Source organism: Pecten maximus, chromosome 11 (genome assembly GCF_902652985.1).
Source record: "Pecten maximus chromosome 11, xPecMax1.1, whole genome shotgun sequence".
NCBI lineage: Eukaryota > Metazoa > Mollusca > Bivalvia > Pectinida > Pectinidae > Pecten > Pecten maximus.
In genome coordinates, this window is record NC_047025.1 from 34,209,824 (window position 1) to 34,228,639 (window position 18,816).

Sequence of the window (18,816 nt, forward strand, 5' to 3'; positions counted from 1 at the left end):
TTATTGTTTACGTACATGCATGTGCTCACGCTTATGATTGCATTCCTAGCGTTGCACAAATTAAAGACGCTTTTATGCAATAAAAACCTTCATCGTTCATTTTTACTAAAGCAATAAGTTAAACAACATGGATAATTACTGTGATAATAGGGCATCTTTGTCTTTGAAATACATAAATCATAATTTACATTTAGTTCATATTTTTATGTCAATTGGTTGGTTTAAACAGAAATTTCTGGTCAAAGGGAGACAATTAAGCCATATACATAGAGCAGGTGTACTGTCACTATGTAATCACTTTATTGATGGTAATAATTAAGGATGCAAAAATTTCGCTACAATATGTGTAGGTTACCTACATGTATGTACGCTTTGTGTTGTTTACCTACATATAGTTACGTTATGTGCTGTTTACCTACATATAGTTACGTTATGTGTTGTTTACCTACATGTAGTTACGTTATGTGTAGTTAACCTACATATAGTTACGTTATGTGTAGTTAACCTACATATAGTTACGTTATGTGCTGTTTACCTACATATAGTTACGTTATGTGTTGTTTACCTACATGTAGTTACGTTATGTGCTGTTTACCTACATATAGTTACGTTATGTGTTGTTTACCTACATATAGTTACGTTATGTGTTGTTTACCTACATATAGTTACGTTATGTGTAGTTAACCTACATATAGTTACGTTATGTGTTGTTTACCTACATATAGTTACGTTATGTGTAGTTTATCTACATATAGTTACGTTTTGTGTAGTTTACCTACATATAGTTTCGTTATGTGTTGGTTACCTACATATAGTTACGTTATGTGTTGGTTTACCTACATATATTTTCGTTATGTGTTGTTTACCTACACATAGCAGTGGCGTAGGAAGTCGTCAAAAAGTGGGGGGGCAAAATTTTTTTTAACCTTAAATTTTACGCACTAAACAAATCGTATGCCATCTCCGCCAAATTAGGCAATAATTATCATTTCAACATCCCATGATAATTTTGATAATTTATGTAGTACAAATTAAGTTATTAACGCAAATCAGGATATATTATTTTTGGTAAAACATGAATCACCAGGCCCGGCCAGGATTTTCGAAATGGCGGGTGGTCCAGTAATTTAGTAATAATGCGAGCGGCGTAGGCGCGAGCCGATTTTTTTTGCTTTTTTTTTTTTTTTTTACGAGGGGTCTGAGGGGCCGCCCAGCGGGTCCAGGGCAGCGCCCTGATAGGGGGTTCAAGGGGGTCTAAGCCCTCCGCGGAAAATGAATATAGCACATTTCCAATAATTCGGGATCAGGCGCGGATCCAGGAGTTTTCGAAAGGAGGGTCCAGTAATTAAGTGATCATGCGAGCGCCGTAGGCGCGAACCGATTTTTTTTCCCTTTTTGCGAGAGGTCTGGGGGCCGCCGAGCGGGTCCCAGGGTGGCGAAGCCCCCCTGTGGATCTGCAATCGAAAGGGGGGCAGTAATTTAGTGATAAAGCGAGCGCCGTAGGCGCGAGCCGTTTTTTTTTTTTTTGTATTTCCTCGTACCTGTCGGTAATTAGTATCACTCTATTCACGTTAAAACCGCGCATTCTTATTCATGTTGTGTTTCTGTCTTGTTCTCATTATGAACTCAATTAACTTCACAAATTATCATCAACTTATTGAATCTATGTGATGAAGTTAAGCAAAATTTCGTATTAAGATATAAATATTGACTTACCAGGCTATTGCAGACGACCGACACACAGGTCTGAGGATTGATATACTAGTATAAAAGTCGGAATGTTCCGGATGTACAAGATACAGTTTTTATCGTTGCCTTCAAGAAAACATTATCGGTTCGAAAATATACAGATATTTATCGAAATGAATATATAAATTCCTGTTTTTTCCCCTTTTTTAGATTTTGGATGTCAAAAAGTGGGGGGGGCAAAAAGATATGTTTGCCCCCCCACTGAAAAAAGTGGGGGGGCAATTGCCCCCCCTGCCCCCCCGCTTCCTACGCCACTGCATAGTTACGTTATGTGTTGTTTACCTACATGTAGTTACGTTATGTGTAGTTTACCTACATATAGTTACGTTATGTGTAGTTAACCTACATGTAGTTACGTTATGTGTAGTTAACCTACATATAGTTACGTTATGTGTAGTTAACCTACATATAGTTACGTTATGTGCTGTTTACCTACATATAGTTACGTTATGTGTAGTTTACCTACATATAGTTTCGTTATGTGTTGGTTACCTACATATAGTTACGTTATGTGTTGGTTTACCTACATATAGTTTCGTTATGTGTTGTTTACCTACACATATTTACGTTATGTGTTGTTTACCTACATGTAGTTACGTTATGTGTAGTTTACCTACATATAGTTACGTTATGTGTTGGTTACCAACATATAGTTACGTTATGTGTTGGTTACCAACATATAGTTACGTTATGTGTTGGTTACCTACATATAGTTACGTTGTTTGCTGTTTATCTACATATAGTTACGTTATGTGTTGGTTACCTAGCTACATATAGATACTCAATGTGTTGTTTACCTACCTAGTCTTATATTTTTTTATCATTAAATGTTTTGTAGATGGATATGTAAAAAAAGTGCAGTTATAATTACTTATATTTTCGTGTCAATTATTACATTGTTAAATCAACAACATTCTAGTGCGTGGTAGCCGTGTGACGTGTTTACCGATTTAGTTTTTAAATTGAAATGTCTGGTCAAAGGGAGACAATTAAGCAATATATAGAGAGCAGGTGTACTGTCACCAGGTAACGACTTCGTTGATATCATTGATTGAGTATACATAAATCGCGCTATATGTTATGTGACCTGGTTCCTACCTGTACAATTCCTTGATTATCCTAACTGTATTGTACGGAATTAAAACACATATCCATGTTAAATGTTAACATAGGCCATGGTTGAATGTTTCATCTTTGTTTTTGTTCTCGATGTTTTAAAATCATTCATTATGTATACTTATGCATACAATATATACCTTACGATGCATATCTCGTCAAACTCTAAATACATATCAACACACCATACATATCTTATCACACTTTAGGTATATATCTAGATTATTTTATTTTAGCACACCATATATATCTTACCTAGAATATCTCATAACACTTTAAATATATATATCTTCATCTGTATTAATTCAGTCTCACTACGTTACATGAATTCCACGCAATGAGAATGACCATCTAGATTTTAATTAGATTGTATTAATTCAATTTAATACACACACTCATATATATACTTAATCACTTACGATGAATATCTTATCAAACTCTAAATAGATATTAACACACACATATATACATGTATAACCTAAATCCGTTATAATTTTATCATATGATATCGTATATAAACCGTTAGCCTCGAACTGTGGATCAGGTAATACAGAGTATATTCCGTAGCTCTATTACAGATATATTTCAGCAAAGAGGGAAATAAGATCATAACAAATATGATTAAATAAATACATGTATACAGCTATTGTGATATCATTAATTACCCGAAGAAAACATCGGACATACTAGGTATCACATCATTCTGTGTTCGGATTGTTGTCAATATATCTTGTGTATTAAAGGGTTATCACAAAAATGGCGAGACCCATCCGATAGTATAAACTCAATCAACCCGAGACGAGTTGTCTTTCTTTGCACTGAGTGATTTTAACAGTAATAGCAATCAGTTTTCTCTGAATAATAAAAATGAAGTAAACATTTAAAAACGCAAGCAATATCAAATGACTTTTCAACGTTTTCTTTTGAATATCGTCCAAAGACATATGCATGAATACTTCTGTATAAGTTTCCAGGGTATGATAGTGAACATAACCCAGCATAAAATAGCTGACTCGTCCTTCAAGGCTCATCAGTCATGCAAAGGACTTAACATGTGGTCATCCAGACCGGGGGGTCTTAAAGTAAGATAAAAAGGGGTCAGGTCTTATGTAAAAGACAAGGAAAGATATTGTGATCTCAGTATCAGGATATAAGATTTAAAATTCATTTATTTCTCATCAAACTTAATGAGATAATATTTTAACATAATATAACTTTTCCATTTATGCATTTGATTAACTTAAAATCAAATTAAATGTCTGAGCTTTCTTATACTTGGATAGTTTATAACAGAAGAATATTGCAAAATGTTAACTCTTTCATAGTAGTATTTACCAAATAAATTTAAAACTGCATTTTTGATATCACAATAAATAAAGTTACACGATATCACAATAAACTATGTTACACGATATCACAATAAACTAGGTTACACGATATCACAATAAACTAGGTTACACGATATCACAATAAACTAGGTTACACGATATCACAATAAACTAGGTTACACGATATCACAATAAACTAGGTTACACGATATCACAATAAACTAGGTTACACGATAGCACAATAAACTAAGTTACACGATATCACAATAAACTAGGTTACACGATATCACAATAAACTATGTTACACGATATCACAATAAACTAGGTTACACGATATCACAATAAACTAGGTTACACGATATCACAATAAACTAGGTTACACGATAGCACAATAAACTAAGTTACACGATATCACAATATACAAAACTACTCGATATCACAATTTGTGACTAAAATGGTGTTTAGTATGAGAAAACATGTAACTGCGGTGTCAAATCTAGTAAAAAATATAAGAAGTTTGTTTTATACACAGGCAGAAATGGAAAACTTGATTTGCAAGCTTTCGGAAACGTCTATTTCCTTTGTCAAGCAAAGAGTACAATAGCCGAGTGTAGCTGTTCTGACCACTGGAATGAGATAACTGCCAAAAATAGGCTGAGTTAGTGTCAGCTGTCATAATTCGTAGCGCGACATTTCGTCCAAGTGCACACTTATACTGTAGGAAGGCAGAGGTGCGGATAGATGTTAAAACGACTGTAGGAAAAAGAAATATACCTAAACAGAGAGAAAAACCAACGGCATTGTCACTATACCATACACAGGAGGATCGAATTTTTTTTTTCAAGTGTGCTGCGAAAAATCACATCAGCACACTTATGCGACATGACAACACCATCAAACATTTCCTTGTATATCCGAAGTCGGGAAGGAAGACAAGATTGTAGTGGTTTACCAAATTACATACAAGCATTGCAACCACACATACATAGGTGACACCAGTCGAATTTGGAACGCGTCTGAAAGAGCATCAAAAAGACGTGGAAGATATAAAACAGCAAATATACACGAGGAATACTAGTAAAACATCAGATGATTAATATACATGTGATAAATCAGCTATTACAAACCATGCCAACATAAACAGTCGTATCAAAGACTGGACCAACGCCAAAGTGTTGGAAAGGAAGGGAAACTGGAAAATGAGAAAAAAATAAGAATCCATATGGATAAGGAAGGAAGATAGGGGAATTAATGAACAGAGACATCCATCTATTTTAACATCCTATTAGGGGCGTGATAGGTAAACATCTCGCCCATCCCTCTGCCTACCTACATAGTAAGAGTGCATTTGGATAAATGTCTCGCAACGAATGTGACAGTTGACTTCACTAACTCGGCCTATTTTAGGTAGTGGGCTGATTTCAGTGGTTAAAACACCGACACTTGGCTACTCTACTCTCTGCTTGCCAAGGGAAACAGACGTTTTCGAAAGCTCGCAAATTATTTTCTCTAATTTCTGTTTGTGTACAAAACAACTGGATATATAAAACTTTGTAGCACACCTACGCCCGCATGCTATTGTTTGTTTAACATTTTGTCTTCTCCAGACCATTGGTTTGAAACACAAAATGTTTTGTTGGACGCAATGAGCCAACTGCGGAGATCAACAAAAGCGCACACACAAAAATGCTAAATAGCATGCGCTATCATCACATCGATTCAACTTGTAATAAGATGTTTTCTAATTAATCAAAATAGGCTTTCGGTGAATTAATTATCGACAGAGGGGATTATTAACACAAACATAACGATATTGTTCGTTGTTTATCTCCTAAACTTGTGTAACTGTTCCATGTACTATGTCTATACATGTGTGTGCTAGTTTGTAATTTACACGTGTCTTGATGAAGGGGAAGATTGCCTTGACAAATTCGATATACATGTCTGTATAGTCGTTATTACTACGAGTATTTTCACTGTAGAATATGAAGGGGCATCTTTCCCTAGTGTTGCTACCATATCATTATGGATATCCTTAGGTGTTAAACATTTTTCATGCAAATATTAGGTCACTGCTCTTTCACCGATTATGTCCATTTTGCAAAAGCCGTTTGCCTTGTTTACTTTAGAGTGCTACCTCGTCAATACAAACCAACTGAATGAGACAAGTCCTTGAGTACACGGCTATATATACATATGTAGTCGGGGAATAGTAGGACTCAAAAAGAGCATCCCTGAGTACCTCCTTCAATACTGGGCTCACAGCATATCAATCATCCCTTGTACATGACCAGTTATATATACATATATAACCTTCTTAAACGCGTCCACTGCCACGTCCATTCGTGGCGTAAAGTGGCAGATAGTGATGAAACACAGACAGAAAAAATAAAAGGAATCCGTTTAACATTGTCTTGGGATCTTTAATAATCGTATGGTTGGTTGTAAAAAAGTTAAAGTCAAAAATGCTCCGCCATGGGATGTGTTTTGCAGGGTTTCCGTAGTTCCTGGCCAGTTTCCCGTATCCACTTTGTGGTAACTGGGAAGATAGAAAAAATATATATATAAAACAAAACATTATGATTACGACAAGACGGGTACATTATTTTACACTTTATATTTACTGAACATTAGACCCACTCTACACTTTACTAATATCAGAAGAAATGTAGTTCGATTTTAGAATCGATAAAACTGACGACATTTGAGGAAGGCTGTTGCAATATTTGGTATTTGTGAGGAAATACTTAACGATAGTTAAATCGATTTGAAGTTCGAACCTCGGTTTGTTCAGTTATAATAATTTGTTTTGCCTGGTATTTATATGGGAAAATTATCAGTTTTATATTAATAAACGTATATGTGTGAATGTAATTATTAGATATATCTAAACAGTATTAATTAAAGTCATTTACGATGTCTTAACATTTTGGATAAAAATCATTCGAGACATCGAGATGCTGTTGGCTTTGTTAATAAGAATATTACTGGTATCTTCTGCTAATTGTATATCGCATTCATTGTATATACTCCAATATTGTAAGAATGAAAGTGGAACAACTAGCACGTGAACATGTACATACATTGCTGATTAAAAGATATAAAGAAGCACGTGTAACTTATGATTTACTTACCCCATTTTGTCCCGAGTATCACTGGACAAGCCGCGTGCTCTGATCGGTCATCGACCTCACCGCTCGGCAGCAGGTTGTACCAGAACACAGCAGAACCCTACATCACACAGTAACCCTTCGTTTTACTGTAGCATGTCATTGTGAAGAATATGGCAGATGGGATAAGATTCTACATAACATAGGCATCGAAGATTACATCAATCAATTATAATGGGTAATGAGATAATATCCTTTAATAACAGGTAACCGAATTGCCAGTTCAAAACATTAATTTAAATTAAAGAGAGTTAACCGTAGATGTAGCTCTTTCATCAATTATAATTTATTTGCAAGGCGTAAATATTTCAATGTTATTTTTTTCATCTTCTCGTGCTTCGGACTTCCGGATTGCACACATCACCGAGATAATCTATTATACACTTGTGACTACCACAGACCGTATAGAGAAGCTAACCAGTCAACTAACCTATCCTCAGTCTCTGTATGATCAGTCAAACCAGTCAACTAACCTATCCTCAGTCTCTGTATGATCAGTCAAACCAGTCAACTAACCTATCCTCAGTCTCCGTATGATCAGTCAAACCAGTCAACTAACATATCCTCAGTCTCCGTATGATCAGTCAAACCAGTCAACTAACCTATCCTCAGTCTCTGTATGATCAGTCAAACTAGTCAACTAACATATCCTCAGTCTCCGTATGATCAGTCAAACCAGTCAACTAACATATCCTCAGTCTCCGTATGATCAGTCAAACCAGTCAACTAACCTATCCTCAGTCTCTGTATGATCAGTCAAACTAGTCAACTAACATATCCTCAGTCTCTGTATGATCAGTCAAACCAGTCAACTAACATATCCTCAGTCTCCGTATGATCAGTCAAATCAGTCAACTAACCTATCCTCAGTCTCTGTATGATCAGTCAAACCAGTCAACTAACCTATCCTCAGTCTCCGTATGATCAGTCAAACCAGTCAACTAACCTATCCTCAGTCTCCGTATGATCAGTCAGACCAGTCAACTAACCTATCCTCAGTCTCCGTATGATCAGTCAAACCAGTCAACTAACATATCCTCAGTCTCCGTATGATCAGTCAAATCAGTCAACTAACCTATCATCAGTCTCTGTATGATCAGTCAAACCAGTCAACTAACATATCCTCAGTCTCTGTATGATCAGTCAAACCAGTCAACTAACCTATCCTCAGTCTCCGTATGATCAGTCAAATCAGTCAACTAACATATCCTCAGTCTCCGTATGATCAGTCAAACCGGTCAACTAACCTATCCTCAGTCTCTGTATGATCAGTCAAACCAGTCAACTAACCTATCCTCAGTCTCTGTATGATCAGTCAAACCAGTCAACTAACATATCCTCAGTCTCTGTATGATCAGTCAAACCAGTCAACTAACATATCCCCAGTCTCTGTATGATCAGTCAAACCAGTCAACTAACCTATCCTCAGTCTCCGTATGATCAGTCAAACCAGTCAACTAACATATCCTCAGTCTCTGTATGATCAGTCAAACCAGTCAACTAACCTATCCTCAGTCTCTGTATGATCAGTCAAACCAGTCAACTAACCTATCCTCAGTCTCTGTATAATCAGTCAAACCAGTCAACTAACCTATCCTCAGTCTCTGTATGATCAGTCAAACTAGTCAACTAACCTATCCTCAGTCTCCGTATGATCAGTCAAACCAGTCAACTAACCTATCCTCAGTCTCTGTATGATCAGTCAAACCAGTCAACTAACCTATCCTCAGTTTCTGTATGATCAGTCAAACCAGTCAACTAACATATCCTCAGTCTCTGTATGATCACTCAAACCAGTCAACTAACATATCCTCAGTCTCCATATGATCAGTCAAACCAGTCAACTAACATATCCTCAGTCTCTGTATGATCAGTCAAACCAGTCAACTAACATATCCTCAGTCTCTGTATGATCAGTCAAACCAGTCAACCAACCTATCCTCAGTCTCCGTATGATCAGTCAAACCAGTCAACTAACATATCCTCAGTCTCCATATGATCAGTCAAACCAGTCAACTAACATATCCTCAGTCTCTGTATGATCAGTCAAACCAGTCAACTAACCTATCCTCAGTTTCTGTATGATCAGTCAAACCAGTCAACTAACATATCCTCAGTCTCTGTATGATCAGTCAAACCAGTCAACTAACATATCCTCAGTCTCCGTATGATCAGTCAAACTAGTCAACTAACCTATCCTCAGTCTCTGTATGATCAGTCAAACCAGTCAACTAACCTTTCCTCAGTCTCTGTATGATCAGTCAAACCAGTCAGCTAACATATCCTCAGTCTCCGTATGATCAGTCAAACCAGTCAACTAACCTATCCTCAGTCTCCATATGATCAGTCAAACCAGTCAACTAACATATCCTCAGTCTCTGTATGATCAGTCAAACCAGTCAACTAACCTATCCTCAGTTTCTGTATGATCAGTCAAACCAGTCAACTAACATATCCTCAGTCTCTGTATGATCAGTCAAACCAGTCAACTAACATATCCTCAGTCTCCGTATGATCAGTCAAACCAGTCAACTAACATATCCTCAGTCTCCGTATGATCAGTCAAACCAGTCAACTAACATATCCTCAGTCTCCATATGATCAGTCAAACCAGTCAACTAACATATCCTCAGTCTCTGTATGATCAGTCAAACCAGTCAACTAACATATCCTCAGTCTCTGTATGATCAGTCAAACCAGTCAACTAACATATCCTCAGTCTCTGTATGATCAGTCAAACCAGTCAACTAACATATCCTCAGTCTCTGTATGATCAGTCAAACCAGTCAACTAACATATCCTCAGTTTCTGTATGATCAGTCAAACCAGTCAACTAACATATCCCCAGTCTCTGTATGATCAGTCAAACCGGTCAACTAACATATACCCAGTCTCTGTATGATCAGTCAAACCAGTCAACTAACATATACCCAGTCTCTGTATGATCAGTCAAACCGGTCAACCAACATATACCCAGTCTCTGTATGATCAGTCAAACCAGTCAACTAACCTATCCTCAGTCTCTGTATGATCAGTCAAACCAGTCAACTAACATATACCCAGTCTCTGTATGATCAGTCAAACCAGTCAACTAACCTATCCTCAGTCTCTGTATGATCAGTCAAACCAGTCAACTAACCTATCCTCAGTCTCTGTATGATCAGTTAAACCAGTCAACTAACCTATCCTCAGTCTCTGTATGATCAGTCAAACCAGTCAACTAACCTATCCTCAGTCTCCGTATGATCAGTCATCGATTTCTCCTTTCCTTGCCGATTTTGTTAATATTGGGTTTAATTGTGAAATATTGATAGAAACATGTTAAATTTAAAAATAAAAGAATAATTTCTATATGTACAATGTGTATTTCACTTGATAAAAATGTAATGAATTAAAGTCTCGCGTGCTTACAATAGGTCTAGATGCCCGAGCTCAAAGTCGATATCCAATATCACCACAATATCGATATTGAAAATATTGGTGGTGTTTTGTGCACAAGAGGATTTGGATATTTATGTAGATCGACAACACACCAAAAACATCAATCAGATCATTAATTTGGATGTTCCAGCACTGTAATCTAGTCCGTGTCACACCTACGTCCGTCAATACACTGGAGTCGTGTTCAAAATATGCACACTTGTTATTGTAAATATTCACGGTACGTCTGTTCTGAGTGACAACAAAACAATTCAGTGATTGTTACCCGTTTGGTAAAGTTGGGTTTGGCTAACTCTAGCCATCGGATATTGTAACTGGTTATAGCCGACCCTCACACTTGTGACGTCACAGCTGGGAATCTAAAGATAGCCACGAAAAGCCCCTACGCTGATTGGCTATCGATGGGTAGGTAAATGTAGCCCGTTTTGACGGGTTATATCTCGGGACAGAGTATACAGTTTTCCATACATTTTTCGAAATCTTCTAGTGTTAGAACAAAAACGAATTAACAGTTAAAATGTTATCATGCCGCCTAAATCTCGAAACACCCCCTTGTACCTTTTTCAAATATCTGAATATAAATCTACAATTTGTTTATATTTTACTGACGTTTTTTTCCGAGTTTTACGTAAAATGAAGATTTTATTTACATTTGTACATTTGGTATTCGCTGTTTCTTTTTCACTTTGATTGTTACTATCCTTAGTATTGATCATGTTTCAGATGTTATTTACAACAACCTAAGTCACCTGGCGGAACACTCTATCAATTCCTGTACTCACTCTGGTTTGGTGTATCCTTTGTACTGGTCAAATCTCAAATGGTATATAAAACAGCCATGGCCACCAGATATGACGCTATATCAACGCATGTACTCACTTTGACTGGAAGTATCCTCAGATTGATTTTAGGGAAGACTGTAGCTCCTCCAGCTTTCACATCGTTAAGCTGAACAATAAGACATATTAAATATTACATCGTCCTGACATCATTTGATGTACGATATAACATGCTTTACAGGTGCCATTATATAATAATGGTATGCTGAGTTCAGGAATTTTCTATATAGCCAGTTAGATATTTATAATGATATTTAACATGATCTGATGTAACATTTTCATTATTATTATTTAGCTTAACAACTCAAAGCAATGTGAAAGTGATAATAAATAGAGGTTATACAACGAGTGGTTGTTGGATATGGAATTCATTTTTTACTCTAGTAAGTTATTTTTTGAAGTTACAAAAGACACGAGCTTTAGCGAGTTGCAATTGCAGTTCGAATCAAAGTTCGAATTCTTGACCAAGCAAAAGAGCATATGTATCCAACAGTCATATTTATACAGTGACTCGAGAATGGAATAAAACAGTGTATTGTGATAAAAATAAAAGTATTCCGAAGCGTGTGAATATTTTACAAAGCTGTTGTTTATGCTCACTAGATAAGAATAAAATCGTCCAAGAGGACTGGAGGTAGCAAATTCATCGGCAGCATATAAAATAACTTAACCGAAATCAGTAACGTCTTGTATTGCAAAGCATAGAATACAGTATCACCTACAGCTAAAGGCATAAACTTGTCCGAGGCCTTGACAATGAGAATAACGCAACCTAAGATATCTTGATACTAAACTTTCATTGTCAACGACTTATCTTGGATGAAAAGTGGCTCATTGGACGTAAATAAAAAGGTGTCATTCACATTGCTTAAGACTCCTGACTGGGATTCATTTTGTCCTTATGCTGAATAAATGACCTACAAGCCGGACTCAAGTCTTGACCCTATTGACCTTACATTAACCAACAACAAATAACCTAATAATCCGAGAGAACCATATCGTCGAGGAAAGTGGAATGGGATATGACATTCTATTTTGATAAATCCACATTACATACACATCAAAATACCACACATATTTACACAACCTTCACGTAACCTTCATAGAAAATTCCCTTGGATTGATAAAATAATGCCGAACAAGCGTCGGCAATATAATGACGTTAACAAACACCACGTTTTGGTTTCTTGATATTACAAGACAGGCCTGTATCTCTTCTTTCAGTCTAGATCGATCTGCTACTCGAGTACGTAAGGGTTTATTTTCAGATCCGAAATTGCCAGCCTAGATACGATAAAAAGGCGTACTAGTAGTAGTCAAGGAGTTGCTAGACTAGCAGGTTTAGACACCATCAGTGACAGTTGATTCAAACAACCCATCAGACAATCTAGTAGCATTAACCTGACATTAACTCAATGGAAATATATTTTTCCGGGACGTGTGTGGTTCCCACTACTGTTCTATAATTTCCGACGTATGACGAAGTTCCATCATGACCTGGATACTTACGTAAAACATCCATGTAGCTATTCTGTCACCGATAGTATAATTGCCGTCTGTAATATCCGCTCTGTTCCGTCTCTGTCAAAAAACACAACCAAATATTTAGATATCGTTACACATAATTATACAAAGCATAATTATAAAACGTGCAATTATTTCACTAAGATTGTAACATTTACTAATTCGCTAGTCCTGGGGTACCAAACAAATTGTAAAGCATCATATTATGTTTACATCTACTAAAATTACCAGATTAAATGTTCTGATATGTCGTCAGTTTAAGGTACGATTTTAATCAAATAGGATAAAGTATTGTTTCTTAGTTACAAGTTAGGACTAAGAGATGACAATTTTCTCCGTGAATGTGTAGTTCACATGGAGAAAATTTGTTTTGTTAAGAAATCTGAAATACAAGAGATCATTTTTTTTGGGGGGGGGGGGGGGGGGGGGTTCTTTTTTTTCAGACATTGTCCTTTCCATGTTGAAATCGTATAACCGTTATTGTAGTAATCGGTGATGGTTTAAGTTTTATTCAGGATGAATTTAAGACATGTTATGATACAACAGATATCAGTTCTGAATTGCAGGAACTAATAGCTATGTTTATGTTTCATTCTCCTTTAAATATTCATTTAAAGTTGACTCACACTGAATCACAAATACCTATCATATATCACCAAATGTACACTGTATCACATATACTCACGTATAGAGAATCAAGGTGACAATCATAATGTCCGCCGATACCGTAGTTCACCACCTGGCAATCCAAGCAATCAAGTCAGTAGCTGTGTATGTTATTCATACATCCCAGTTGCAAATAGTCGATTGTTAAACTTCATTGAGATTCAAAATCGTTATAAATCATTCTCGCACAACTTTAAATGTACATATTGAAATGTTTATATATAACAGAAGTTGATCAATGCTGATTTCAAAGAGGATGAAATTTAAATGCCGGAACAGTATATAAGTTCACTATACTTGAATATTTTCAAAACAAATGGGTTAAAAAGTACACAGTATTAAAACAACACTTACATGTTGTCAAGGGGGGGGGGGGGGGGCTAATATATTCCGTTATGTGACAATATGTAGAGGGGTTTGCATTAACCAGTTACCCATCAGAATAGGTCTCTCTTTGATGAACTAAATGATTAACGCGCATCGGCACGTACCTGGAATTTCTCGGACGTTTTTATATCCTTTCGTACGGTTGCATCCAGGCCTGTTAATAGTTCGATCCTTTTCTCCAGCTTTAAACAAATGTTCGTCGCAATTTTCACATATGCACTGTTTAAAAACAGAAATTGAAGAAAGATTTTATCGATGGTGGTTTGTCCTTCATGAAACTACAGTGTTTGTTCCCTTAAGTAAACTTGTGATGACCTCCTTGGTGTTTGTTACATAATAATAACGCCAAGAGTCGTGACACCGTAAAATGTCATATTTCAAAATAACATGATTTTGATAAATAGCAATAATCCTTACTATTTCAAAGATTTATATTTAATAGTTTTGATTACCTTTCTCCAGTCCTGCTGTCATCAGATAGACCAACTCCATCACTGATGACACGACCCCGCGTTAACTAAAACCAAATGCAAACAACATTTTGCTTCCTATTTTATTTATGGTTTTAATTTGCGAATTGTGATGAAAAATATAGACAAATAATAATTTCGATAGATAATAGTGTGTCATGGTCATACTGTGACATCATGACCACGTGCTTTCACAGCTGCCTGAAATGATCTGATTCCTAAAAGCATAATATACATGTATATATATATATATATATATATAGATTCTCCGTGTCTAATACGAAGATCATTTAACTTCAACTGTACCTGTTTGGGACAAGGACATTTCACCTGTCCCAGGTAAATACATATTCAGGTAAATGCAGGAAGGCTTATTATAACCGTAAATGTATTAATAACCAGTTACTTTCTTTATATCCATTTTAGCTATATTTTATTTTTTAGACATAGGAAGAAACAAATAGGTTATTTACATTTTGCTTAACTGTATTCTGAAGATGTGAAATGTCTTCGTCTGATATTATATCGTAGAACCTTGATACCCGAGGTACGTGGCTCATTACTTCTTCTTTTACTGTGTAGTAGGGAATTCGGGTCGCCTTGTTGTAACAAAAAAGGACGTGTGCATATCTGGATTTCTGAAATCAGCGAAATATAGCATTTTTAATCTTCATTTCCAAATATAATATATATACTTTTAGCATAGCGGAACAAATCAGTCCGTCCGTCCGCACGTCCGCACTCACTCAGATATACTTGTGGGGTGAATTAACTATTCATTCCCTGCAAAACTCTTCGTCGCCTATAGGCGATGAAATTTAATGTAATTTTGTGTTTTTCCCATAATCCATCATTAAATCTCATTGCGCATGTGCTTTTTAGCGACGGAATGAACGGAAATTAAATGTGATGTCCGTATCTAATTTTTTTTTTTTATTACCAGAAACAGTTTCAACATTTTGAAGAGTTTTTAATTGAATAGTTTCAATGCGTGCACATAACAAATTGAATATCTTGATTTAAACTTTTAATTCATTTTAATGTTTCAGGGTCCTAAAGTTGAAGTATCATGTATTTAAGAGTTCTGTTTTCACTGAAGACGAATATTGCTTTGCATTTCCCTAATTAAGCTACATGGAAATGTTATGGCATCCCTATACATATAACCGACACAGTGACCAGTATGTTTAAGTATTGAGTGTACCTACCTGCATATGTCCTCGACAAAGCTGTCGGTACGCGTTGTCTACATAACCTCCTGGGTCCATCGGCTTCTCCTGGGGTTTGTTCTTTTCAGGAGATTCAGCTTTTTGTCTGATTGTCAAAATAATGGTCCCCATAGACCGAGTACCTATGTTGTATAGAATATACTAGTATTCTTTAATTGGTAACACATAAGACAAATTTGTGTATAATGTTCACTAGTTAGGTCAGGTCTGTGTATTACAAATATACAATATGATGTTTTCTGTAAACAACAATTGTCCTGCACTTTCTTATATGAAGATGTTCGACCACTGTTAACATATGAAACCAAAAAAGAAACGCACGAAAAGAAACACGTTTGAATCATTTGGGATACGTAAGATACTTACTTGTCTTTTGAAGCTCTGTAAGAATGTCTAATGCTTTTCGTGACATGCCTGCCTGTACAAACAAAATAATAATCACTTTTAAAAACATTCGATCTGATACACGCAGCATACATGAATGATTAATCTATTATCTTCGTAGCTTGTGTTTGTTTCGTTGAAAGATTCCACCCATCTGTCCATAAGTTCGATACATTTCGTACCTGTATCGTATTGTATTCGTGAATTGACATCATTTTTTCCTTTTCTCCTCACATTGACTCTTATTCGGTTGTTCTTTAAAACATTTAAAACATGGTGATACATAATTTATAACATTTTCTAACAAACACACGCATGTATCATAGAAGTACAAGTGTTAAATATATTTATGGTTCTTCAACTAAACCTAAAGAACCCTATTAGTGTGTTCAATTTGATTTGCTTACTTTCAATGTTTTCGTTTTTCGAGTCAATGCTATCGCAGTTTTGTCCCTTTTACCGTTATACTCGTGGTCAATAATGCTAGCAATGTAATGATGGCACCAGGGCCTATATTAATTTAGTGTTCAGGCTAAAATAATTTGACGATACAACTTATATCTGAATGGATTTTTTTTAAGATTGGAAGGAATTTTGGAAAGGTTTTACAGTAAGTGAGATGTTATTTTCAAAATTAAGATTTTTCGTTCTATCTGCTATATCATTAGAGAAGGTTAGGCTTAGCACAGATTCCATGTTTGAGCATGAAAATGTTTTCATGAATATGGGTCAAAATATTTAAATTCATTTGTATAATGTAATGGTTTAGGTTTATTAACCGGTGTTCATATCGCATGAAAATTATTGATATCAGCTAGATTTCTCTGTTCATTTCTGCTAAATCAAACCGACCGAGAAAAACAGTTTTCCTCATTTACAATGGTGATATATGCAAAACTTCGACTATCAAATAGAGGAGAAGTTTGCCGATTTAACTGAAATTTTATATTATTTATGTAAGGTTAAACACTTTGTGAATGGATTTTTTTTTAATACATATGGCATGTGTGTTGTATTGATATTGAGTATCATTACAATCCGTTCTAACGATGGACTTATCATGTCTATTGTATCAACAAGTGAGTTTAATTCTGTTCTTACGGTAGACCTACCTTGTAGTAAGCCATAGCCAGCTTATATGATATAGATTCCTTATCGGTGACGTCAGGTAAATCAAGAAAAGTTTGATACCAATTGATTTGACCCTCTAACTCCAGATAGTTTGCAATATTAATGACGTCAGAACTTGTTAGCGGTGATGCTGTCGTGTTTAGAATTGTTCCGGACATCATCGTTTTGAGATCTAAGTCGTATGTTTGGTACAGTCTAGCCAATCCCTTCACAGCAATAATAACATCATCACTGCTAGTCCATATACCCTCTTCGTCTGTAATTCGTCTCCAAGCTGAATACAATTCTGTAACCAAGATGCAATGGCTTTCTAAATATTAAACTCTCATTTGTTAACACAATACTCTGGTAGTAGTGACGGATTAAACAGATTTTAAGTTATATTACTTTATCTCATATTTATATCGACTGTAAACGATGATGACAAGCTTTGTGTATTAACACGAACTTACGTGTAATTCAGCAATACATCTATTTTTTGGTCAGTTCTATTCAAACTTACCCAGGTTTCCCTCTAATTTGTTACATTCAAAATTGATGGAATGTTTTGGCTATGTCATTGACAGTTTGATCGGTGACTCCTTCCAAATAATGGAAGCATCTAATACTAGTGTTCCGTCAACCTTCCAAATATGGGAAGTATTTGATGCTAAAGTTCCGTCAGCCTTCAAAATAAGGGAAGCATCTGACATTAAACTTCTGTCACCCTTCCAAATAAGGGAAGCATATGATACTGAAGTTCCGTATAAGGGAAGTATTTGATACTAAATTCGGTCTCCCTTCCAAATAAGGGAAGCATCTGATACTAAAGTTCCGTCTCCCTTCCAAATAAGGGAAGCATCTGATACTAAAGTTCCGTCTCCCTTCCAAATAAGAGAAGCATCTGATACTAAAGTTCCGTCACTTTTCCAAATAAGGGAAGCATCTGATACTGAAGTTCCGTCTCCCTTCCAAATAAGGGAAGCATCTGATACTGAAGTTCCGTATAAGGGAAGTATTTGATACTAAATTCGGTCTCCCTTCCAAATAAGGGAAGCATCTGATACTAAAGTTCCGTCTCCCTTCCAAATAAGGGAAGCATCTGATACTGAAGTTCCTTCACCCTGCCAAATAAGGGAAGCATCTAGCACTAAATTCCGTCACTCTTCCAAATAGGAAGCATCTGATACTAAAGTTCCGTCTCCCTTCCATATAAGGGAAGCATCTGATACTAAAGTTCCGTCACTTTTCCAAATAAGGGAAGCATCTGATACTGAATTTCCGTCTCCCTTCCAAATAAGGGAAGCATTTGGCACTAAATTTCGTCACTCTTCCAAATAAGGGAAGAATCAGATACTGATGTTCCGTAACCCTTCCAAAAAGCAATGCAAATGAAAGTGTGT

The 18,816-nt window shown here is 36.0% G+C and overlaps 1 protein-coding gene across 1 annotated transcript; it reads right to left on the bottom strand.

Moving 5' to 3' along the window:
- Positions 1-6,595: 6,595 nt before the first annotated feature.
- Positions 6,596-17,708, bottom strand: LOC117337077 (prolyl 4-hydroxylase subunit alpha-1-like). The gene is made up of 11 exons (XM_033897863.1): positions 17,416-17,708; positions 16,286-16,337; positions 15,899-16,041; positions 15,164-15,328; positions 14,673-14,737; positions 14,325-14,439; positions 13,853-13,906; positions 13,153-13,224; positions 11,684-11,752; positions 7,328-7,424; positions 6,596-6,732 (listed from the first exon to the last, which is right to left on the bottom strand). Exons 1-11 carry the CDS (start codon positions 17,593-17,595, stop codon positions 6,653-6,655), a joined length of 1,092 nt encoding a protein of 363 aa, XP_033753754.1. The 5' UTR covers positions 17,596-17,708; the 3' UTR covers positions 6,596-6,652.
- Between the last annotated feature and the right edge of the window lie 1,108 nt (positions 17,709-18,816).